This window comes from Camelus dromedarius, chromosome 5, assembly GCF_036321535.1.
Source record: "Camelus dromedarius isolate mCamDro1 chromosome 5, mCamDro1.pat, whole genome shotgun sequence".
Taxonomy (NCBI): domain Eukaryota; kingdom Metazoa; phylum Chordata; class Mammalia; order Artiodactyla; family Camelidae; genus Camelus; species Camelus dromedarius.
The window spans coordinates 74,478,805-74,504,069 of record NC_087440.1 but is presented as its reverse complement, the minus strand read 5'-3'; the positions used below and the strand labels follow the sequence as shown (position 1 = coordinate 74,504,069).

General features: G+C 37.1%; 1 protein-coding gene across 3 annotated transcripts in view; it reads left to right on the top strand.

Annotated features, from left to right (window-relative positions):
- CEP128 (centrosomal protein 128) overlaps positions 1-25,265 on the top strand; it is a 357,240-nt gene that overhangs the window by 313,004 nt on the left and 18,971 nt on the right. For all 3 annotated transcript variants that reach the window (XM_064486166.1, XM_064486164.1, XM_031454133.2), the window contains 2 exons: positions 20,119-20,196; positions 23,419-23,532. In XM_064486166.1, coding sequence (XP_064342236.1) covers positions 20,119-20,196; positions 23,419-23,532 — 192 coding nt within the window. The remainder of the gene's footprint in view (positions 1-20,118; positions 20,197-23,418; positions 23,533-25,265) is intronic.

Here is a 25,265-nt window from a genome sequence, read left to right as displayed (position 1 = left end):
TGACAAGTCTTGGTAAATAAAGCCTTTTGGGTATACCTTCCAGAAACAGCAAGTGAATGACTTTAATAACTACATCACAATCCTTTGGCAAGTCAAGTGCTGTCTAATTCTTTGCTTTCAGCAAAATTGAAAGAGGACCTAATCAAGCTGATAGATCATTAAAATTAATTTTCAATGACAGATCACTATGTAATCTTTGCTGTAAAACTAGGAAGGCCTTCAAGAAATTGAGTGATGTTATAGCAAAACTGCTTTCATTCTCACATACTTGTTTTACGTGAACAAGATTTCTCAGTGAGTACATTTATAGAAACAAGTAATAGAAATGGAACCCTGTCTTGCTGAAACAAAAATGAACATTTACCCATTTACCCATGGATACATGAGCTAATTGAGTGCAGGAGAAGAGGAAGCTCTGTCCATCCCAATAAGAGAGAGACTTATGGAAGCTTTGGGGTGTTTTGACATTTCACATTTAATTTTTTTCTCAAAAATTTTAATATACCTGATATTAACCATATGATAATTCAGTCAATAACAGTGTGTAACACTTAGAGCATCATGATCATAGGAAGTTTTAAAAAACAGTTTTTCTCTCTGTGTATGAACATTTTTGTTAAAGAAAGATGGAGTAAGATAACCTGTAAGAAGGCCTGCAAACATAAATACGTTTTATATTAGGATGAAAGTCTGTGAGGGAAAAGAGATCTGAAATAAATTCAGAGCGAAAAGAATAATATAAAACCTTTGTCTTTGAAAGAGGATCTTACTTAGTTATTTCGTAAGTGGATAAATGGTGGTAACAAATTAATGAGGGATTTAAAGTTCGCTGGATAAGTTTATATGAGGAATATGAGTTTTATTTGAAAATGATGATATATTTACAACATTCCAGGGTTCTCATCCTTTGCAACTATCTAAACTGATGAAAAGCATTTCAACCACTAAAAATGTGTGTGTGGGAAGGAGAGTAAGGGAGATGCACAGATTAAACAATTATTTAAGGAGAATGTAATAAAATTTTGAAACTCATTGACTTAGAGCAAATGTGTAATTTGTAGTTGCAGTTTGTCAGTGCTTAATCAACTTCTCAAGTCAGAGTTACTTAAAACAATCTAATACCCCTATATTTTCAATATTTACTTACAAAGATAATTTATAGGATAAATCCTAATGTGTAGCTATATGGAGAAAAAAGTGCACAGATTTGCCTATCTGAGAAAACTTATACAAGACCCCGAAAAACTTTTAGAACTATGACTTTTAAAAATATGTAAAAAAAGAACTGTCAGAGCCTTAAGCACATCTCTAAAGAATTCATTCAGCTAAAATTAGTGGTAAAAGATTTGAGCTATGCACACCAGCTGATCTTCAAGATCTTGGTGTCCAAGAGTGCAGGATATCCAGTATGTCTCTATGGAAATTACCCAGTGATGCCATGTGCTCTGATTTCACTTGTCTACCATTAGAGTAGGCAATGGTTATTGCAGACTTACTTTCTTTGTATTTTTTTTCTTTTTTGTTATATATACATATGTATATATTTCTTTTTTTCAATTAAAGTATAGTGAGTTTATAATGTGTCAATTTCTGGTGTACACCACAGTGCTTCAGTCAACAGGAGCATACATATATTCGTTTTCATATTCTTTTTCACCATAAATTATTACATGATATTGAATATAACTCCATGTGCTATATAGTATAAATGTGCTGTTTATCTGTTTTATATATATTAGTTAGTATCTGCAAATCTCAGACTTTCAATTTTCTTTCCTTCCCACCATGAATCTAGCACTAATTGTGCTTCCTCCGACTATGTGTGCAAGTGACTACAGGCACATAAGTTGTTGAAGGACCGTTACTCTTTGCTAGGACACCAGATTCTGCCCTGGGGCACTTAGGAGTATATGGACCGAGAAGAGTTAATGTACTTAACTAAAGTGTCCCGGTTTAGCTCAGGAAATAACTGACTTGAGTATGTAAATGTGGCCAAATAACTGTTAATTATTTGCAATGCCTCTTCTAAGTATTTGTAAGAATCTATCTCTTTATAAAGCCAGAACTTGCTGTTTCAAAACCAAAGATCAAGCTAGGTTCATTTTTGGTTTTGCCAAGGCTATAAGCCTCTCATTGAAGTTGCCTGAAAGGTTCAGTCAAATTGGCTTTACACCAAATAAAACGCAGTGTGCTCTGTACGATTTTGACCCAGAATCAGGTGAATCTCAGCAGTTTTGGCTGAGCTACATTGTAAAATTTTGGATTTGTTCGAACTTGACACTTCCTGGGAACCCATTCAAACTGAAACCGGAAAAAGGTTTTGCACAAACCCTGTCCTAGCCCGTTCTGCCAAGTTTCCCACTGCTCTAATGTTAGTCTACCTTCTGTATATTCACTTCGAGGGCAAGCGGAAATATCCTCATGAATCTCTCATGAGGGATCTTGGTTGAAACAATCTAGACTTTCTCCTTTCACCACCTTGTCCCAAAACACAGAGCCTGTATTCTGTTTTGGTCAGTATTAAAATATGTATGATTTCCAATAATGGGGTCAGCTTCAAAGGGTTAAATTTCAAAAACACAACTGTGCTTATGTTCAAATGAAGAAAATACTGTTAAAACAAATGTACTGTGTATACAGAGTTGCAACCTTGTGGCCAAAGATGATGACCAGTTTAAAAATGTAAGACTTCCTTCAGCCTGCAAAAATGGTACCTCACAGCCCTGTCAAATTTTTCATCAATGCGGTGACACAGGGAAAGTATCTTTGAGAAATTACATAATGAATGCAGCTTTACCAGCAGATGAATTTAGTATTATCGAATTGCTCAGTGTTTGGAGGTCAGACTGACAGCTTCATATTTGATGCTGATAAGTAGTCTGGGTGCCTGACTGCCTTGCTTGATAATGTGTTTTATAATCCTGTTCCAAATACTATCAATAACAGTGCATTCTCTGGGTAAAAAGCTTTTGCTTTATGTTGTGAAGATGATATGAGTGTATATTACAAAACACTTTCTCAAGTATCTTTCTGAAAAATATGATATATATAAGAAATGGTTTCTGTTCTCTTTAAGAGAACATATCTGGGTGAAATCTCAGAGTAGTAATGTATTTACTTTTTTTTAAGATCCTAACTTAACTATAAAACAACATATTGGTATTAAACCCTTCATATATAGTTGGTGGGAATAGTGTCTGTTACATGTTTGAAGTAGTCTTTACATAAAAAAAAGCTGATTTGGGAATTTTTCATTTTGTGCACCTAATTTTAACCAATTGCCTACAGGTTTCAGCTGAAAATTATTGTATCCCTAGTTTAAAATGATGGAAAGTGATATGGAAAAACAGCACTTGATTTAGAGTCAGAAAAGATAGGTTCTGGTCGTATCTCCCCCATAACCAGGTGTATGACCCTTGCTTGGCAAGTTGTTTAACCTCTTTTCATTTCAATTTTCCTTTTTTTTTTTTTTTTTTCAGTGATTGGGCTGGACTAGGTGATGTTTAAAAAGCTCTTTTATCTAATAGGCTCTAGTCTAGGAAGAATTAAAAAGTCGATCTTCACCAATTTCCACCCCTACCAATAGTCTCCTTCAAACAATTCACCCTGCTTTAATCATGTAATGGTATATAACAGATGCTTATTGAATCCCTGCCATGTTTCAGCAGTGTCGTATCAGATTAGGTCCCTGCTGCCATGGATCTCACATTTTAGATAATGTTACACCTGGAAGAAGTCTTAGAGACCCTTGTCAAAACCCCTCGCCCTATAAATAAGAAGTCTGGAGGCCAGAGGAGTTTATATGAGTTGCCAAGAGTGGCAAAACTAGGGCTAGAGTTCAAGTGTCCTGAGTAGTGACTCCGTGTTCTTTCCATTCCACATATTCCACTTGTGACTCTTGAGAGTAATGAAGACATGAGTAAGGAATGCTTTACAAGTATCTAGTGAATGATACAAAGTGAAGAGGAAGAAAATTAACAAGCAGACCCCCTGTTTACCTTGAGCAGGACAGAGAAGTAGAGTCATAAATAGGACACTGACATTCTTGGGCCGTATCTAGAATTGTCAGAATATGCCTTCAACCTACCTTTTGGTAAATGGAGTTTAATAAAGCAACTTTGATCAAGTTTTCTGCCTTGTGAATGCTGGAGAAGAGAGTCGGCGTGCCCCTAGGTTGCATTGCTAGTTCTGTCTTGAGCTTGTTCAGTGATAGTAAATGCCTCAGTTGATTTTTTTTTTTAATGCTCTAATTCCACTTACAAAACTGTTTATAAAGTTTGTTTAGGGCTTTTAACAAACTTTGATCTCAGATGAAAGGCTGGAGAGAGTATAAACTATCACTATTATCACTATTAATATAAATATCCAAAGTGGTCTTATGTTAATTATTTAATGTTAGTGAACGATTTTATCCTATCACTGCCCCCGAATACATTATATTTGAACATCAAACAGTAAAAGTCCAAACCACCAAAATAGCCATACCCTCATTATTCTCTTTAGGCTCTTTTCTTAATTATTTTGTCTGGCTGGTGTTCATAAGTGATTTTCTGGAGCTTCTTTAATATTTTTCTCTACTAGCATCTCAGTCTCTACCTATAGCCACAGCAAAGGCCATCCTTGACTTTTTTGTTTCACTACCATCAGACATTAACCAGATAGTCTAAAGCACGCTGAATTTGACTTACTGACTTTAAAGACCTGGATTCTGTGGAATACTCCCTTTATATCTTTTCAGAAAACTTACTGTTTTCAGCTTTATCCCTGTCATTTCTACCTCACAACTCATTTTGCTTTGCAATACCTCAAAACTCCATGTTAGACACTAGTTTTTCCTTGAAGAAGAGTGTATTTGTCCCCAGACATGTCGGAGTTCACCGAGAGGGTAAGGCAAAGGGCAGGTGATCTCCAGATTTCTTAGAGAATGATTAGGATTCGGTGGACTGAGAGTTAGAAGATCTGGTTGTGAGTCCTGATTCTGTCCCGTGGGTGACTCACTCAACCTCTCTGATTCTAATTTCTGTTATCCATGAACTGGGCCTAATACTTTCCCTGCTTGTGTCACAGGCTTGCTGAGAAGATCAAAGGTAATGGATGGGAAAGTCCTTTTCTAATTTTAAAGAGCATTCCTCCCTTATATGTGCACTACCTTTACCAGTCACACGAGCAACATATGGACTGAAAAGTTTTGTCTCATGAGTCGGGACATTTGCATTCTGGTCCTAGTGTTGCCACACTGGCTATGTGCCGTGGCACTCTATATCATATACGTTTTACCTCCAAAATTAGTTTAATAGTTTCAAATTTAACATCTGAGAAATTGAGGTTTGTAATGCTTATTTAATAATCCTAATAATTTTAGTTCAGCACATTCCTGCCCCCAGATTCAATTGACCTGAGGTAGGACCCAGTATCTGTTAAAATTCCTCAGATGATTCTGATGTGCAGTCATGGATGAGAATCACTGGTTTGAGCCGTCTTTTATGTGCCCTTTAAGAATGTGCCTTTACAGCCCAGATCCTAGAGCTTGGTGTTACTCTGCCTGCACATCTGTTGGATGTAGTCCTATTGACTTCCATGAACTAATTTCATGCCTTTTCTACTGATACTATCTTGTAGTGTGCCCCTACTATGTATTATTTCTAACCTACCAGAACAACAGTTGTAAGATTTCTTCTCAAACATTTTTTAAAAAATTTTCCAAGAAACTAGGGTGCTTACTTTTAGCTTCTTAGTAAAATTGAACCTTGTCAGGTCTAACTTGGAGGGCAACTTTGCCCAGTCATGAGTTCACCAAATGATTAATTCTCTGGTTTTAATAAATCTTAACAAATTGGCCAATTTACAAAGCAATATCTTTGGAAACCATATGAAGAGTTAAAAAACAAATATGTTGCTTTGTAAATCAGTATATTGAGCAAATGGGCTATTCTATCCATTTGCTTTTGGCGTATTGACTAAGATGTAAATTACCTGCCTCCCTCATTCCTTCTCTTATGTTAATCCCCCTCCTTAGCACCACACTCATTTCTCCACTCATTCATTTCTTTCATTCATTTCTCCATTCAACAAGTGACAACCAATTAGCCCGTGCAAAGAACTGAGTGTAAAGCATGGTTTATCTTGCAAGGCAGCATAGGACAAGTATTTCATGAACTACCAGACTTCATATCAGACCCCATAGAAGTGATTTACATAGGCTCACAGGAAGGAGAAATTTGCCACTGAACGGGTGAAGAGGATTCTGAGAGGGGATGATAAAAGGCAGAGAGCTTTTCAAGGGTGGTTTAATTCTCAGTATACCATTAGGGTCAATTGGATCCAATTTTGGCCTATTAATTTCTTTTGGTAAGGATTGAATTTTTTTAAAACTCTTATTCTGTTTTTTTTTTAAGATCTTACAAAGGACAAAGAAAATTTTCTAATTTTTAAAATAAAAAAATAGTCATTCTGTCTTGCAAATACCATATGGGTCTATTGAAGCCTATTATATAAATCTAAGGTACAAAATGAATCTGGGTGATCTTATTTTCTTAAAACATTTTCCTTTTTCATCATCCTAAAAATTATTTTGTTGTTATTTTTCAGTTGTTCCCAACTATGCTAGAAGAGACAAAAATAATATGAAAATGGAAGGATAATTGGATCACACAGAAGGATGTTACACTAAGTGAACTGAATCACCCCTATACCATAATATTTCAGTTTTCTTATTGTGTTGTCCAAAGTCTATTAGAACTGAAGAGTCTGAGATTTTTACCCCACTCACAAGTTACCAAGTTAGCCTGCCACACTTTCATGGGTGCTGGAAGAAGACACCAGACAAAGGACTTTATTACTCACAGCACAGCTGGCCCCATGAGCTACACGTTTGTATCCTTCCTTTTACCTCCCAAGTCCCGTCGGGGCAGTGCAGGGATGGGTCCAGGCGGGTTTTGCGCATGCAGTGAATTTGTGTTATACCCGAGGAAACCTGAGCCTATGGAACCCCTGATCTTACAAAGGGAGCTGTAAGAAATTCTACCCAACCTTTGCTCAGAGGAAGACAGTCTCTATTTTCCAAGTCTGTTTGCTGTACAGACATTCTTAAAAAGCTACTCTGGGACAAAAGCCGTCCTAAGACATGTAGCAGTCCCATGGAGAAGTACCTCCCATCAAAATATTGTATTATCTTTCAAGGAGAAATTTTATAGTCCTTTTCATTATTATTATTACTCTTACTGTATGCAGGTTGGGAATTCAGAATTACTCATTTTCTCCCATAATGACAAAGAGAAGGAAACTGACAGAGGAAGACATTTCACAGTTATTAGATGAATCAGAAGATGGATATAAAGAGACAGTGGCATTCTAGATACTAATGATGGTGAAATTGATTGTATAAGCAAAAAGACTTTGAGTCTTAAAATGATAATATCCTAGATGAATTTTTTGCAAACTCAGAAATCAGTGAATGAACAATGTATTTCTTAGGACAAAAAAGAAATAGGGTACTCTTGTCCAGTTGCTGGATGACTGAGAAGCAATTACAGCATCAAGTTCAATGAACATTTATTGAGTAGCTATTATGTGTTAACGCCAGAGGTTCAAAGAATAGTAAGGCACAGTCTCTATAATTTTAAATTTTCCAGTTTTAATAAGGAAAAAAAGGCAGTTAATGAAAAATAATAATATACATATTTCTCTCTATTTCCCTAATGATTTGTTTTCATTCAGGAACTGAGAGAATATCTTTTTTTAAATTTTTATACTTCTTTTTAAATTTTTTAATTATTTTTTAATTGGAGGTACTGGGGATTAAACCCAGGACCTTCTGCATGCTAAGCATGCGCTCTACCACTGAGACATGCCCTACCCCCGAAAAGAGTATCTTTGAACTAAATCTGGTTAGCCTTAGGAGAATGGAGTCTGATGTAGTGATGTTATAGTTTAACTTACACATAGTAGGTGCCTAGTGAATGCTGTTGGATAAAGGGAAGACTGGATGTCCTATCCAGTCTCTGTGTAATAAGTGCTGTGAAATCCTGCCTAATTTCCAGAGTATTGCATGTTTCCTTGAGTTTTTATAATACTTTAAATGTCCAAAATCATGTGGTTTTGGCTACTTCAGGGTTTTTTTTGTTTTTGTTGTTTTGTTTTCCTTTAATGTGTCTGGTAAAGGCTGCAGAACTTGTTCATTTTAGTTGAGTGTGTTAAAAAGAAGTAGGGGGAGGGAGCCTAAGTTCAAAATTTCAAATTGTTTTGGCAAGACTAAGTCCTTTTCATACTAACCACCAAGCCACAAAGCTTCATTGTTGTCCAGTTGAATGAATACATGGCTTTCATTTGGGAAAAAGAAAAAAAACTTTCTAGCAATTGAAATTTCAGGAAAACAATTGTCTGTGGCAAATGTCAGATGAATTTGCTTATCAAGTAGTATTGTCAGCTGTATTATGCCCACTGGCTTTCATGGTCCATCTTTCTCAAAGGTTGAAAATTAAGAAACTAGATAAATTTATTTTTTTTTAATATGTACTTTTGCTCACATATACTTCATCTGCCCTCTCTTGCCCTTCTGTTCAGCCATTCAGGATGTACCTTAACAGAGCCTCTCAAACATACTTAGTATTCACCTTTAACGTTAATTATTTAGGTAAGCTATGTGCTAAAATGTATTGCCATAACTTCAGATTATTGGTACGCTGAACTAAGGATGGCCTAGCAGTTGGGTTTCCTTAAGAGATCGTTCAGTTGAATTTTTGATAGTTTTAAAATATTCTAGGTACCCCCTGCCTCTGTCTGCTTTGGCAGCAGTCGGCCAGGGGAATACTTTGTACAAGATTCAAAGGAGTGTTTCTTAGTGCTCAAAAAAGGATTAATTATGAAAGCAAATGTTAAAAGTATAGGCAGAGTTGATCTGAGTTGTTTTTGAATTAAGTCTCCAAGCCACAGTGATAAAAATAAAACACCTTGCCTGACTTCTGTTTAGATCTGCTCTGCCTGGCACCAGAAGCTCGCCCATGTGGGGGTTAACTGTTCACACGCTCTTTCAACATCCGAGTGCTGTGTGCGGAGTAATGGAAAATGATTAATTTGTTTTGTCATTCTCTTTGAGAACACAGGACATTTCTTTAAAAAAAAAAAAAGAAAATAACCCTTTACGTTGAGAACAGAGAAGATTAATTATGTTCACCTCACCGAGAAGCTTTTAAGTAAATTAGCCTGGACCCTGCCTCAGTCAGAACAAGGATCTTTCCTTATCAGTGTTCCACATCAGGACCCTCTGTTCCATGTTAAATATGGAAGAGGGGAGTGTGATTGCCTACTTTAGCATGTCTTGAGGCCTTGGGGCGAGGGCTTTGCAGTATTCGGGGAAGTGATTAGCATTTCTCAGTGCCTGCCCTGTGTCCAGTGTCCTCACCACAGCCTAGCATGGCTAAGCACCTGTCAGCTCATCCACAGGAGACAGGTTGCTCTTCCGATCCCACATCTCCTTCTGCACCTGATCAGGTCCACAGAAGATTTTACTCTCATCTTCCTCTCTTTAACTCGGTCTGGACCATTTAACTCACCCTGACTGTGCCTCATTTTTCTTCCAGTTGTTGCTGTTGTTGTTTTAATTATTAATTTTAAGTCTGTTTAGAAATATTCAATGTCCCTCAAAAAGTTAGTTTTTAAATTCTACCTTTAAAAATAATTTGTACTATATGTATTTTCCCACACCACTTATAAATTCTAAATAAGTCTTTATTGATCTTTGTGTTGAGAAGGGTTTCTTTTTTAAATATAAAACTAAAACCCATTGTGTCTAATAGCAAGTCCAGGTACTCAACACTGGAAATACAGGGCAAAATATAAATAGTCCTGCCTTTAAGAAATGTGCTGTCTACGGAAAGGAATAAGTAAACACACAGTTAGAAAATGATTATACACATGATAGGAGGCGTGTGCGTGTGTAGGAAGCACCAAGGATGGGCACCTAACCCACACGTTCATAGAATATTAACTAGTGTCATCCTTGTAACTAACAACAGCTAGTGTTTCCTGAGTGCTCACTGGTGCCCCTCCCTACTCTAAGCACTTTACAAGTGTTGATGTATTTGATCCTTAAAGTTGTTCTGCACTGTGGGTGCCATTATCACTCCTATTTATACAGTGTAGAGGGACCCAGGAACTTCTTCCGCAGGCACACACAGCCCGTAGGTAAGTAAACCAGGGTTTCAACTCGGGCAGACCATTCCAGAGCCTGTGCCATGTTAGAGGAGGTAGTGACCAAGCCGAGGCTTGCAGAAGGAGAATCAGTGAGCTAATTTAAGCAGTGTGTAGAGAATATTCCAGAAAGATGGGCCTTCGTGTTGTCGACTAAGGGGAAAAAAAAATGCACAGCCTATAAGTGAGAATTATGTTTTATTTGGTGACCTTACTGAGGATTCTATAACCCCTCTCAGTTACCTCTGAGGAACCGTGCCAAAGAGGTAAGGAGGCAGCCAGGATACATAGGAGTTTTTGCTGGAAATAAAATGTGATAGAACATGGAAAGATTACTGTTAATCACAAAAACCAGCATCTCAAGTTAATGATTTTAGTGCTTTTTCTCTGCATGAGTCCGGGCTCATTGACATTACTCCTTTGTTATGCACCTTAACTGTCCAGGGCCAGTATCCTGTTTATCTCCATCTGTTACAGAACCAAACTGGGGTCGGCTTACCTGAGCATAATAAAGCCAATTTACTGACACCGAGTTGTGGTGAAGGAAAGTGCAGCATTTACTGCAGGGGCCAAGCGAGGAGTTCAGATCAAACTGGTGCTCAGAAACACCCGAATTCCCTGACTGACTTCAGCAAAGCATTTTTAAAGGCAGGGTGAGGGAGGGGCGTCCTGGGGCATGTGCTCAACTTGTGCACAGTTCTGATTGGTTGATGGTGAGGAAGTAGGGCAGTGTCACAGGGGTTAACGTTATCAATCTTTAAGCCCCAGTAGGTCTGGGGACTATGGGCTCAGGATCATCAAGCAGTTAATTTCTTACATTTAGTCGTTTTAACATCTGTAAAACAACTAAGGAAATGTGCATCAGATTCTATTACCTAGGGCCTTCAGAGAGGAGCTAAAGCAGATGATAGTGGGGGTGGGGTCTGTCCCAGGAAGGCCCCACAGGATCCTGCTGGGTTACACTTCCTGAATTCCCATCAGGGCACAGTGTCGGGGCGTTGCTGCTGTGGCTGATCGCTTAGTGGCAGGCAACATTTGTCCTCCACAGTGAGCACAGTCATGATGGCACAGAAACTTTAAGAGAAGCAAAAGTGTGGAGTAACATTAATGGTAATGGCACCAAAAGCTAACTAGCAGCTTTTAGGTGAAGGGGAAACTAAAATCTTTTTTCTGTTTTATTTGTGTTTAGTTAGGACAGTTATGAAATGAGAAAAGAAAAGAAAAGCAAGGCCTTTGTCTGCTTTTAGAAGTATCTGTTCTAAAAATACAAAATGACAAATATTTGGAGTTGGTAATTTGACGGGACAGATACCCAAGAAAACAATAAAGTCTTTCTTCCAGTTTTCCTTATGTAGTCATTAGCTTTGCTCTTCAAAGAAGAATGAAAATTTTTCCACCCCACAGGTGTTCCTGGGTACATAATAACCCCTATAAGGTTTTCTCCTTATTTTATTTTCCCTTTATAAAACCAGTTTCCATGCTCTTTGCAAACTTTTGAAGCTCCTAACCTACTATGGACAGAAGTTAAAGCTACAGTGGACTAAGGCTAGAGCCAGAAGAGCTCTTAGCGATTTTTAGAGCCTACTTTCCCGCTTTCCTGATTTGGAAACTGAGGCCCACGGGTTAAATGATCTTCCCAGGTTCCTATGACTCTAATAGGAAACCTGAGATATAACGTCATATCTCCTGATTTCTCATCAGTGGTCTTCTCCAGTGCACCTTGCTGCCTTTAATGTATCTTGCTGTCCTCAAACAGAAGGCTACCACCAATAGAAAATAGTATCTAACCTAAATAATCTAACATTAGAGAAACCATTTATAGATATTTAGGTTATTTTCAACAGTTTATGGTCAGAACACATGTTCTTGAGATGTGAGAGTATTGGGGGTAAATCAGGAGCTTTTGGTATGGCACTGTTGGCCTTCTGGGGAGTCAGTACATTCTCCCAATAAATTTCTTGGGGAGCTCCACCCAAATAGCCCCCACTGCTCAGCTGGCCTCCGGCTGGGAGTGAGGTGCCTCACTCCCCCCTCACAGTACTCCCACCCTCCACCAATGCTTCCTTTGCTGGGGGCTGAGGGGCCAGCAGTCTGCAGACATCAGAGGGTTCCTTTTGGAGCATGTCACTCCTCTGCTCAAAACCCTCAGAAGGCTTTCTGTCTCATTCAGAATTAAATACAAAACCTTCACTGTGGCTTAAAAGGCTCTTTAAGATCCTGCCACAAGCGCCTCTGGCCTCATCTTGCGTTCTCACTCAGCTCACCTATAGAACTGTGTCTGCTGTAGAGTAGGCATTTAGTAAATCTTCACAAATGAAGTGAATAAAACCCTTCCCTTCACTGAATAAGATTCACTTGTTCATTCAGGAAGCAGTTATTGAATACCTTGTCTGTGGAAGCACTGGGTGGAGTACTGGGGGTACAGTGGTGAGCAAATACACCCCACCCACAAGCAAATGTAACATTAGCACTCTGATAAGTGTTACAAAGGACAGGCTCATGATGTAACTGAGAGCCCCTTTGACAGAATCGGTAAAGGTACTGGAGCCTTCCCTGAGGAAGTGATGAAAGATAATCAAAGTTAACCAGTTCACTTAAGATTGGTACATTTCATTAGATGTAAATTTTACCTTAAGAATATTCTAGTGGAGTTAATTTTATGCATGCTGAAGTATTTAGGGGAAGGTGTACTAACGTACGCAATTTACTTTGCGATGCATCCAGAAATAAATTGGGTTAATGGACAGACATGAGGATGGATAGATGGATTAATATGTGATAAAGCAAATGTAACAGAATGTTAATAGTAGAATCTAGGTAGTGGGTATTTGGGTGATCTCTGTAAATTTCTTTCAGATTTCCTGTATGCTTGAAAATGCTCGTAATGTTGGGGGGAAAAGTTTTAACCAGATAAGGAGACTGGAGGGAACATTCTCCACTGAGGGCACAGTACGTACAAAAGCAGTTTATGTGCCATCACACTTCTATTACTTTTATGTTTGGACGATGTCTGTAGAGCAGTAAACATACTTCTAAATATTGGATATAGTTTTAATTAAGTTTGCCTTGTTTCTGCTTACTCTGTTGTCTAATTATTATTAGCTATGATTTTAGATTTTCACTGACCTCCTTTTTTTCCATTTGAGAGATACTAGAGTTGAAAGTACCTCACAGGATCACTGTTTTTTTGTTTGTTTTTTAAAACTTGCTATTTAGAAAGTACTTGACAATTTTCAACACACTTTCACATTCACTCTTACTCGATAATCAGTTACCTGTGTGTGTGAGATAATAAAGACCATCATTATTTATTCCCATTTTGCAAATAAAAGCCTGAAGCTTAGAAGGGTAGGGGAAAGTGACAGTCCCCAAACCACAAAATACGAGTGACGTTACTGGAGTTGTGACTCTCCACAAAGCAGGAATGCTGAGTTCCACTTCGCATACCTTTCGCCTCACCACTGTTCTTCATCGCCCCCTGGAAACACACGTGTCTAGGACCAGTAAATCCACAAGCATAGTTTCTTTCCCTGCCACCTTAAGCAGAAATTGATAAACTCTTCCACGAAGCCCTTTCTTATACTATTTGCCCATTATTAACATGCAATAACATTTTGAGGGCAAAATTTCTTTAATGTTTTTCCTTTTGAGTACGTTTAGTTTTTAATGTTAAGAAATAAAGTGATTTCACAGAAATTTAAAGTGTGGATCTCAAGACCTTCCTCGTTATTCTTTGTATGTTATTTTTCCTTTATATCAGGGAGTGACAAGAAAAATATATTTAAAGAGGGATATCAAGGGAAAGAGATATGTTTCTTTATTCCTTCTGTCTTCCTTCAACTCATTCTTGGTGTTCTCTCATCAAAAAAATTAAGTCCTCAAATTAAGCTAATAATAAGATCATGGGTTGACTGTAACTTATAATTCAGTTATGTCTAAAACGAAGAACACAGTAATCTTTAATGACAGGGTCTGTAGATTTCATATAGTTCTTCACTAAAAAAATTTATTGTCGATGAGAGTTGGAGAATACCTAGAAAGCCTTCTTTATTCAAACTTTCCAATGAAGATATGCTGCCTACTCTCAAAATTCATAAATTTGTGCTTTTAAAGGAGATCTACTACTTTTGATTAGAATGGTATTTTATAAGAAATATGAAGTTTGTTGGTAACAGAAGTTCTGGATTTTAGCTCAGATATAATCACTGATGTCATATTGCCACATTAACTGGTTTAAAAAAAAAAAGCCTTATGTACCCTCTGACCCCAAGACATGTGTAAACACTTCTAAATGGGTGTCTGATTTTTAGACCTCTCTTAAAATACTCAATGAATTGGGAGAGGGTATAGCTCAGTAGTAGAATGCGTGCCTAGCATGCATGAGGTCCTCAGTTCAATCCCCAGTACTTCCATTAAAATAAATAAGCCCAATTACCTCTCCTGCCTCCAAACAGAACAAAAACAAACAAAAAAGTAATAAAAGAAGTTTTAAATACACAATCTAGAAATAGAGCATTCCTCTGATTTCCTAAGAAATCCACAAGACTTTGAGCACAGGAGCTCTTCCAAGCATGTACATCTACAAAATGACTTTGCCAGCCTATTCTCTTCTGCTTTTCCATTTGGTTCCAGCAAGTGTCTTATGCAGTTTGGATGAAGAGAGGGCCCTGTGAACCCAATACAGCTGTGCAGGATCGAGTCACCACAAGTGAAAAGGCAGACAGTCTATCCTTTTTATGATCTCACCCTTCCTCTCCTTCTAACTTGTTTACTCAGGTCCTTTTACCATCTTTCAGCCATTTGTCAAAAAAAAGTTTGCAGTGGATCTCTTTCCAAATGAAATAGAATTGCATTTTTGAACCCAAATAAACTGCTTCATAACCTCGTTTATTTAACATCTGTATAGTGCCAAAAATGCACACACTTATTTTTAAAATAAAAATATAGGCACCATCTCCTTTTATTTATCATCTAAACTTCAAAACATATGATTTCAATAGCTATACGTTAATAAAATAAACACGTGCCTTTTTACAAAGAAAAGTATATTTGCTAAAATATGCTTAGGGTTAAATCTGTTTTGTAAGCTTTCTCTGCAGGAGACAGGAATCTAAGAATTGCAATGAAGTCCCTTTCTAATTCCTAATAGCTGCTACTTATGTTGTCATACTATATTATTCGATTTCCCTGAAGTCTGAAGCAAAGGAACGTCTAAAGAAAAATATACTGTGGACCAGTACAAACTGTTCAGCTCCAGAGCAGTTTGGTGTGTGTTGAAGATTTTGGAATAGTAAAATTGCCAGCTTATTCATTGCCCTTTTTGAAAGATATCTAAACATGCCTGTAGGTGTAAAAGCCAAGACCTAACAGACAGGATTTCTGAATTTCATTGTTGTTTCTACCACTTGATCTTGCCCTTAGTCTAGAGAAAATAAATGAAACAGCAAACTTTTGCTTCTAGGTTTTTAATGCAGAGGCCAAGATTCAGTGGGTTGATTAGAACATGGTAACTCTGCCTTTGTCTTTATGCAGCCAACAATTATTGAAGCACCTCCTGTGGTCCAGATAGTGTGCTATAAAAGGTTAAATGTTACAAAAAAGATAAGGGTGGTGTTAGTATCACAAAATTCAGTCTCATACCTAACGTCCTCTAATTGACGGCAGGAGTGTCCTGACCCCTCGTATGTGTGTATATACCTGGATGCATAGTCTTGAGGACAGACCTTGGGTTCATCTTAAAACTTCTTTTCCAGAAATAAGCTCATCCAGGACATATCTTCAGAATTCTAGCTGCTAGAAGTTGGTAGCTAGAGAGGGATTAGGAATTTACATAAAGCATGCACTTTTGCAGCTTCTGGTTGCTATCCTTTTTAGTTGGTGAATTACCATGAAAATATATAATAATATTGCCATTTCTGCATTCACACTGCTTGGGTTTACATACCAGTTTTGTCATCACATGGCTGAGGAGGTTATTTATACTTTGGTCCTCAGTTTCCTCGTCTATAAAATGGGGATAACAATAGTATCTTCATTATGCATTGATGTGAGAATTAAGAATTGTATTCAAATGAATTACATTTTTGTAGTTCAAGCTTTCTTTATTCTACTAAACAGGATCAGGAGTAAATAATCATTTGCTTTGCCACTGCTCCTCGGCCGTTGGAAGTCCAGCTCCTTAAGCCTCCGAGATAAACCAAGTACTATATTCAATATATTTTATTAGTCCTTTATGAAATGGAACCTAAATTGTGAATTTCTCTTTGTTTTCAAATTTGATAGAAATGTAGTATCTTGTAACATTTTCAAAAGAGAAACAGTCTTTAAACCCCTTAGTGAATGTCTGATTTAGTTCTTCTAGAAAATTGAGTTAAGAAAAGTAAAGACAGGTGAAGCCATTTGTCATTTGCTGGTGCCATTATTAATAAACTTGAGAAATTGTTCCCTTAATTCTACCAGTGGAGACTTACCTGTATCCTTTAAAGTATTTGAGCATGTAAGGCAGAAATAATTAACCAACTTAAAAGATAAAAAGTTTCCCTGACTCTGTAAGAGATCTTTTGCCCTAGGAACGAGCATGCTGTAGGTCCTCATGGCATCTCTAAAATCCAACAAGTTCCCTATATAGACTATCCATCTGCTGTTGGTTCTTGTCTCTCTAGCACAGTTAGTTTTGGGGGAAAAGTGAACTTGAAATGACATATAATGTGACAAGACTAATCATAAAAGCCTAACCAATCTCATTATAAAACAAAAAGCAGAGTTTGAATGTGAATGTGCATACTCAAGTCTATATGCCAAAGTGGTGGCTTTAAGCACGCTAACATGCATAGAGATAGGACAAAAATTAAATGTACTCCCCCAAATACCACTTAATCTTGAAATTATGAGACCTGAGATGCCTGCAGGCCTGGACTCATTATCTTCATTACTTCACATTATTGTCGCAGATGCCTTAGAAATTTCAGCATCTGTACATGTAATTTCCTTAAAATGCAATTAACTTTTTTCTTTGTAAAATTCTTACATCTTTTGCATATGCATGTTCTCCCTCCAGTGAATTCAAAGTTCCTGAAGAACAGAAAGTGTGCCATCCATGTCTTACTAGGATTTTCCTGTGGTAGCTGGATATACATTTGGTGTTAATTGATTGACTAGACTGTAAGGATGAAGAGAAAGACATGTGTACTAGAAAGTATTTCTGATATTAAGCAAGGTATTTAGAAACAACCCATAAGTGGAATATAAAATAGTCTCAAATAAAATAGATGATGTGCAAATGTGAAGGTGTTAGTTAGTAGAGACATGAGGAGGTTGGCGGAGGGAATAGAAAAATAACTACTTAAGAAGGAAGGAGCCAAGCAGTTTTTAAAGATTTACTCAAAAAAAGTAACCATTTGAATATGTACCTCAAGACATAATCAAACAGTCATAATAAACTAGTATGTGTAAACACGTAGGAAAAAAACCTTTTTCATGCATCACCTGGTTGATTGAAAATTTTAAGCAAAATATTTGCATAACATGCTGGTTTTGCAGTAGAGAAAGAGATTATTTGCTTATTTGAAGGTTAAAATGAGGTTAACATATTTAACCCAGGTCAGAGGATCACTTTTGAATGAGGAAAAAAAGGAAATAAAGTTTTAAAACTACAAGTTCGTTGAAACCATTGTTTATGAAAAAGATTTTATCCAATGCATAAAATTTTGTTTTAAAATCACTGTGGCATTGATTTGTATTTTATTTTTCAAGGGCCAATATAATTCTTGAGAAAAGCTGTAATTTTACTATTTAAATGAACATAGCACATTTGGTGGCTAACACTCCTAGTTCTCTTAAACCTACACGTTAGAGCCTATGTTAAGAAGCATGTGTTTCGATGAATCTTTTCTACACACGAAGGAATTAAATGAAGCCATTTAAAATGCATGGCAGTTTGAGTTGAGCACATGCTGCAAAAAGACTAACAATAAATGTTAAGCGGAAGGAACTACGTCCTTTAAATGGAACTTGAAAGTTTAAGGAACTTATAAAGTTATGAATGTGAAGAAACGGCATGTTCAACTTCCAGTTTCAAAATGGTGAAATCAGGATGTTTTTACTCTTCTCTCAAAAGTCACATTAGGAAAATAAGAAGATGAAGAAATAGAAACAGTGGTTTACATGTTGACAACTTGAACATATCTATAACTCCAAGTCAAAGAACATTGAAAGAGAAAGGGTAAAATGACTCAGATCAGAGAAGTTGAAACTCAAATGCTTGTCAAGAGGATCGCTATGGAGAGCAAACTTTATTCACCTGCAGAGTTTCAGAAAGGCTTCTGAATTGTCAGTACAGTTATTGCAGAATACAGGATGGAGATGAATACATCGAAAGTGTCTTCAAGGAAAAGTTAGACCCTCCACTCTATCCCCATCCATACGCCTCCACAAACCCTGCAGAAGACATGCGTGTATGCTCTGGAGAAGCTCTGGCTTGGAGGTGAAGGCAGAGAACAGCATCAGGGTGAGGTAGGGGATTCAAAATAGGAAAAGTGTGAAAACGGATGTATACCAGATGATGAGAACACCGGTTCCTAAACCTGTTTAGTTCCAGAAAAATTAAACTTTCCCTGTTGGAAAAAAAAAAAAAACACCCTCATATACACAAAATTGGGAGCTTCTTCCCACCACACACACACACACGTCATTTGACCAACTGATTGGCCTACAATTTAATTATGTAATTCTCAGGTATTATTTGCAATAATTAATTCTGTGGTATGACGCAGTAACCAACAAACCATGAAATCTTACGGCTTAACACGGTAACAGTTGATTTTTTTACACATGTTGAGTCCAATATGGTGGGCAGCGTTCCTCTGTCTTGTATCTGTACCATCTGGAACATGTGGCTTCCCGGGTCCCTACGGCAGGGTTTGAGATGGAAGAGGAAGCACACAGACTCAGCTGTTTCAGTCCAGAAGTGACACATGTCCCTTTCATTCATAATCTATTGTGCAGAACCGTTAACATGGGAGATGCAGGGGAGCATGTGGAATATTGGGTGGTCACTAACTTCTCAACAGCTCTGTGCAAACTTCTGTCCAGGTTCTTGCAAGACACTTCGCTTTCTTCCCATACACCAGCCATGGACTGTGTTCTTTATTTCATTGAATAATTGCAACTCATTTTATCTTTTAAAAACTAATATCTATGTGCCTGCTCTGTGACAGGACTAAGAACTCAGAGGTGCATATTATACAGTCTCTGGCCTCAAGGTCATTCTACAGCTTAACCTCTTAGTTCAACACTGGCTTTGAAATAATTTTCAGATCATTCCTTCTTAATGGTTATATCGGTATGTGTAAATCAGTGACCAGCTAATTTAAGACTGTCTTTGTTACTGATTTGTAATCAATAGGATCTTGTGTTCCTGTTGTAAATAATTTTAGATATGTCTTCCAAGTCTTTTGAGAACTGCTCTTTTCCTTTTTAACTAAAATAATTGTTGAGAAAACTCTTTTCTTCTTTATATGGCAACATGTAAGGATCTCTATATTCTCCATAGATAAGTAACTGTAAATTCATCTGTTTATCAGTATTACCTTGTGATTTATTTCTGATGTTCACCAAAGCAGGTTTGTAAATTAATATCAATGTGAAATTCTCTATAGAACGTTTCATAGCATATCAGTTGAAAGCAATTATCTGGGAGGAGTTTTATATCTGAATCAGTTTTAGAATTGTGTCTCATATACTTTTTGGGAAAAAATTCTGATTTAGAAAAATGTATTTATCATAGAAATACTATTATATTTGTTCTTGTTTGGGTCTCTGAATCCACAGCTTCAACTGCTTATACCAATGGTACAACTGATTTTTAGTAGTTGAATTCTGAGAGTATTAATCAATTTTTTATGTTTGGTTTCCTTGTGTTTTCTTTTCTAGAGTACCCGAGTGGCCTTGGACCATCTGGAGTCTGTGCCTGAGAAACTGAACCTACTAGAAGATTTCAGAGGCTTCAGAGTGAGAAAGAGCTGGCTTGTCTCTTTCAGTATTTTTATCTGAGTGAGAACACTGACATCTTCCTGATGTGCAAAGAAAATTGTAGGGAGGGAGGAAAGACCAAGAAACACTGGGGACTCTTAACACTCAATCTTAGCAGAGTTTATTGACATTTGTGAAGCCAGGATTGAAAATAATGGCATTTATATATTAGCACAGTATAGGAAAATGGAGACTTTTGCTCTACAGTCTGCAAGCTCATTTGGCCCTTAAACTTTTGACTCTAATTTAGAAAAACCTAAGAATTAAAAGGAATTACACATTACATTGGTGATATATAACTTTTTTTGATAAGCAATTTTAATTTATGAATTTTCTTCTTTTAAGTTATAAATTTCCAGAGTACTGTTTGTCTTAGAGACATGATAGTGTAAGGCTACCTCTATGCTACAATATATCAATATATTAATTTAAATCCACATAGAATGTTAGATTTTATATCCAGTGCTATTTATTTGATAGACCTCTAACCACAAAAGATTTCAAAGCCAATTAATTACATGTGTGGATTTACCCACTGTAATATTTTTAAGTTGCTCTCAGGCAAAAGATGCAAAGTAAGTAACCCTGCCACCTAGTCCTGCCAGGTAGGGTCCAGCCCAAACAGCATCTTTGCATGTCCCCTTAGGGAAGCATGTATAAAAGGTAGTTCTAGTGATTTGTAATTTCTTGACTTTGTATGAATGAACAAAGGTGAGAGTTTTTCTTTGAAAACCATGTAACCCCTTATTTCACATTGGCTTTAAAATATAATTTATGTTATGTTTAGGTTCTGCTTGACTCTAACATATTGTTTGAGGATATAGTGAGTAGGAAATAGAGCCATATTGATTAATTGGGGGTACTGATGTGATGCAGCTTTCAAGGTCTACACTGGCTTAAAATTTCAGTAAGTGAATTTTGCTAGTTCAGTAACTAAACATTTTTGAGTGGGATCTAGGGTTGAGCTGACACATCTAGAAACAGACACGTATAGAATAAAACCAAGTGTTTCGAGTGTATTTTACTACAGTTTCAATTCTTTCTCAGGAATTTATAACACATTTGCAGTCTAAATCCCTATCAAAGAATTATGAAACCGGTATCCAAGAAGGTGTAATTTCTGTTCACCCTTATATGGCCCTGTGTGGAAAGCAGGCAATATGTTACATCCATGTCCTTTCCACTTTTTTTCTCTTTAGCTAATAGAAGTTATCTAGGTGAATGAAAGGCGGGCAAGAAAACGTATTAGGAACAGGTGGCATTTGTCACCGAGAAACTAATGCCTGTCTTATACCAGCTTAAAAAAATAAAATTTAACCTCCGGCGACAGCTCAGTTTTCCCCCCAGTGGTGTACATTAAACAGAATGTTCACAAGTACAATTTAAAAGTTGTGTTCTCTAATACTACAAAAAAATTTTTATTATTTTTCATCATATGAGCTAGTGATTATAAGTCTAGCTTATATGTATGCACGCTCACATAGGAAGATGCCTGTGTGGTGAAATTTTTAGGGACAGTGTTTTTCAAAATTCAGAATTGTACTTTCCAGTATTAGTGATTACCTTTAAAATGGAAAGGAGTTCATGACAAGTATTATGCACTACTCTGCGGCAGGCAGTAGCTGTATTTCACATTATATTGTTTCAGATCCTTAGAGACACCGTGTAGATGGGCATTCTTTTCTCCCATTTTACACCTGAGGGAACTGAAGCTTGGAGTATGCAGATTAGATAAACTCCAGTCTAATTCTCTGTATTTGCAACAAAGCCCATCTGCTTTGCCCTACTGCCTCTAGCTTGAAACCCATTCTGTATGTACTCTAAAGCCATCTGTATGATTAAAAAGAGGTCATGTAATCAGTTTAATGGAAATAACTAAACACAGCCTTAAATAAAAATACATAAAGCCTATAGGTTATTAGGTGTAGGTTATATTTTTCAAATTTCTAAAAGCTTTCTAAAATTCAGTATGCCGTGAGCAAGGGTTCAAAGATCTAAGTTCTGGTCTATCTCAGGGGATGTTTCTTCATCCATAATATGAGAGATTTGAACAGTAGTATCTCTGTTGTTCCTGCTCACACTGGCATCACTACTGTGTATGTGAAAATACATTTCACATGTATATTTTTTGGTATTACTATAGTCTGTGACTCTTAAGTATGAATACAAATTGCATCTTATTTAGCTGGGTCTTGACTTTATTCTTATTTAAAAGTATCATAGTCTCTCACTGTCATTTTTTTAAACCTCATTTTGAAAGAAGTGGTTCAGCTCTACAATCCCACATTTAAACACTACATATCTGGTATGGAGGAGAGCACAGAGCCTTGGATTCCTAGCCCAACCTGCCACACATGGTCTAGCCTTGGACAAATTATTCTTAACTTACCTGGGCTGTAACTTTTTTTTTTCTTAAGAAAAATAAGAACTTTGGAATTCTAATACCCCTTCCAGTTTCAGCATTCAAAAAAATTTCCTAGAGGCTCTTTGGGGAACTAAATCCCATAGATGATTTTTCTTATATATGAAAATCAGTTGCCCTAATTCTTTTAGTTTCTCCCCTCCCTAATTCATAATAGAAATGTCTAAACAACTGACTGTAGTGACTATTTGCTGTGTTTCATCCTCTCTCCCCAAAATGAAGGAAAAACAAGAAGGCAAGAAGTAAGGCCCTTGGAAATTTTTCTCTCTTACTTTTTTACCTGAATCTTTTTATGCTTTTGACAGCAGATGAGATACCATTAGGGTTAAAAATCTATGTGATATAATTATTAAATTTAAAGTTAAAGGGTAGAATGTCAAGCAAAGAGAGTATTTTGATGCTAAGTACTACTCCAGGTGACAGTAACAACATCGAAAAGTAGCATCATGTCATTAAATACCATCTTTGGACAACACACTGTTACTTAAACCTTTGTCCCTTCAACTAAAGGGTGTCAGTCATTTCAGACTGGCATGGAGACTAGCAGTGAAAAGAATGCAAACAACCCGTGTGGGACCCTACTTTCATTTTTATGAAAGCATCCAAAGTGACTATTTTCTTTTTTATCCTTGAGAATCTGTGATTCCTCTCTCTCTATATATATATATCTGTAAATGCCTGTAATTATTTATTATCTATGTATCAATACTGTCTTAGTCTAATTTCAACCACTGGTTTTTCTTCCATCTACCAGTTTAGACTCTCTGTTGTTTTTCCAGGATTCCTCCAGTTTATCTGAGAAGATCGATGGGAGATTTTCTAAATACAGAGTCCACAGAGCATCTCTTCAGCAGCGCCAGGATGACGCCAAGTACAGAATCCAAAGCTTCAAAGTAATGTTCTTTATATACACTTTCAACCTTTGAGTGCTACCCGTGTTTATAGCTACAACTTTCTAAGCTGCCCCTGGAGGATTTGTGTAAGGGTTCTTGTGAAAGAACTTTCTTGATGTAGGAGATAGATTTTGAATTTTGTGGAAGTAGAGGGTAAAATTCTGAAGTCTGTGCTTATAACTTTTTACCTGAGAACTCATCTTCAAGTTTATGCCATTGTTGCTGAATATATTGTTTCTATGGAAATCGATGCTGGTTAAGAAATCCTGAACCGGGAACCCACGGGTCTCTTGATTGGTCAAAGGCTGAGTGTGGATGGCTGCCCTCCTCCGTGTGTAAGTCCAACTCCTCTCAGTGCTGAAGTAACATGTGGTATTTTATAGCCATGGCATTTACAGTCACTCCTTTCCTAAGGATAAGAACAATCCATATTAATAGTTCAGCTTGTGGTTCATTAATGTGGAACCAACACAGGAGCCTGGGAAGATTTGACCATATTGACAAAAAGCCTACTGTTCCCTAGAGTCTGCCCAAGATCCACGTGGGGTGTGGGCGACTTCAAACTCTTTTGACTCTGAACAGTTATTAGCGTAGAGCAGGGCTTCTTCACCTTGGCGTTTGTAACATCTGTGCCAGGTCGTTCTTTGTTGCAGAGGCTGTCCTGTGCCTTGTGGGATGTTTAGCAGCTTCCCTAGAATCTACTCACTAGATACCAGGAACATTCCCCGTCCCAAGCCGTGGTGTCCAACGTGTCCCCAGACATTGCCAAACCTCCGCAGGAGGGCAAAATCACCTCCCCGTGTTGAGAACACTGACCCAAGGAGAATCCATCTGTATTCTAATGGACACTCCAAGTCAATTTAGATATAAAAAGAACTAAAGGCCCTTTTATATTCTTACAGACTTCCATGTGTATGAATATTCATTACACTGTATATATTCACTTATTTCAGCCAAATATAGTTATTTTTAAGATGCTTCTTCCTTCCTCTGAATGTAATTGGATAGAATGCTCAGTGGATATAAAGACAGTACTCACTTACATAAGTCCTCCCTAGCATGCTTAGAATGAGCACTTCACTTCACCCATCCCACACAAAAACTTAACACAATTATGCTGTGTTATTTATACCCTTATTGTGAAGAAGGTGTCCTGTGACTGCTTTTTTGCCTTTACTTTTTATAGGTTGGGATTTCTGACTATAGTAGTGGCCTTGTTGTCTCTTATGGCAAATTTTTATTTTAATTGAGGTATAGTCAGTTACAATGTGTCGATATCTGGTGTACAGCATAATGCCCCAGTCATATATATATTTATATATACACATATTCATTTTCATATTCTTTTCCATCAAAGGTTATTACAGGCAAATTTTAAATTCACTAAATCATCTTCCAGCATTCTCACCAGGTCCCATTTACTCAAGCATTTCTCCACCACTGACGGAGTAGCACTAACCTTAAACAGAAGTGCAAGGCTTAGGCAACAACAGCTAATAATAATAACTACTCATAATTGAGCATATATTAGAACAAACTACTTGAAATTGCTCTATTCATAGGTGTCTCATGCTTTATGTGCATTATCTCATTTAATCCTCACAGCAACCCTGTCAGGTTGGCACCATTATTTTGCCTTTTTTACTACTGAAGAGAGCCTGGTAATAGAGCAAGTAAGTGATTGAATCAGGGTTAAAACCTTAATCTGCCTGGCTTCAAGAATCTGTATCTTG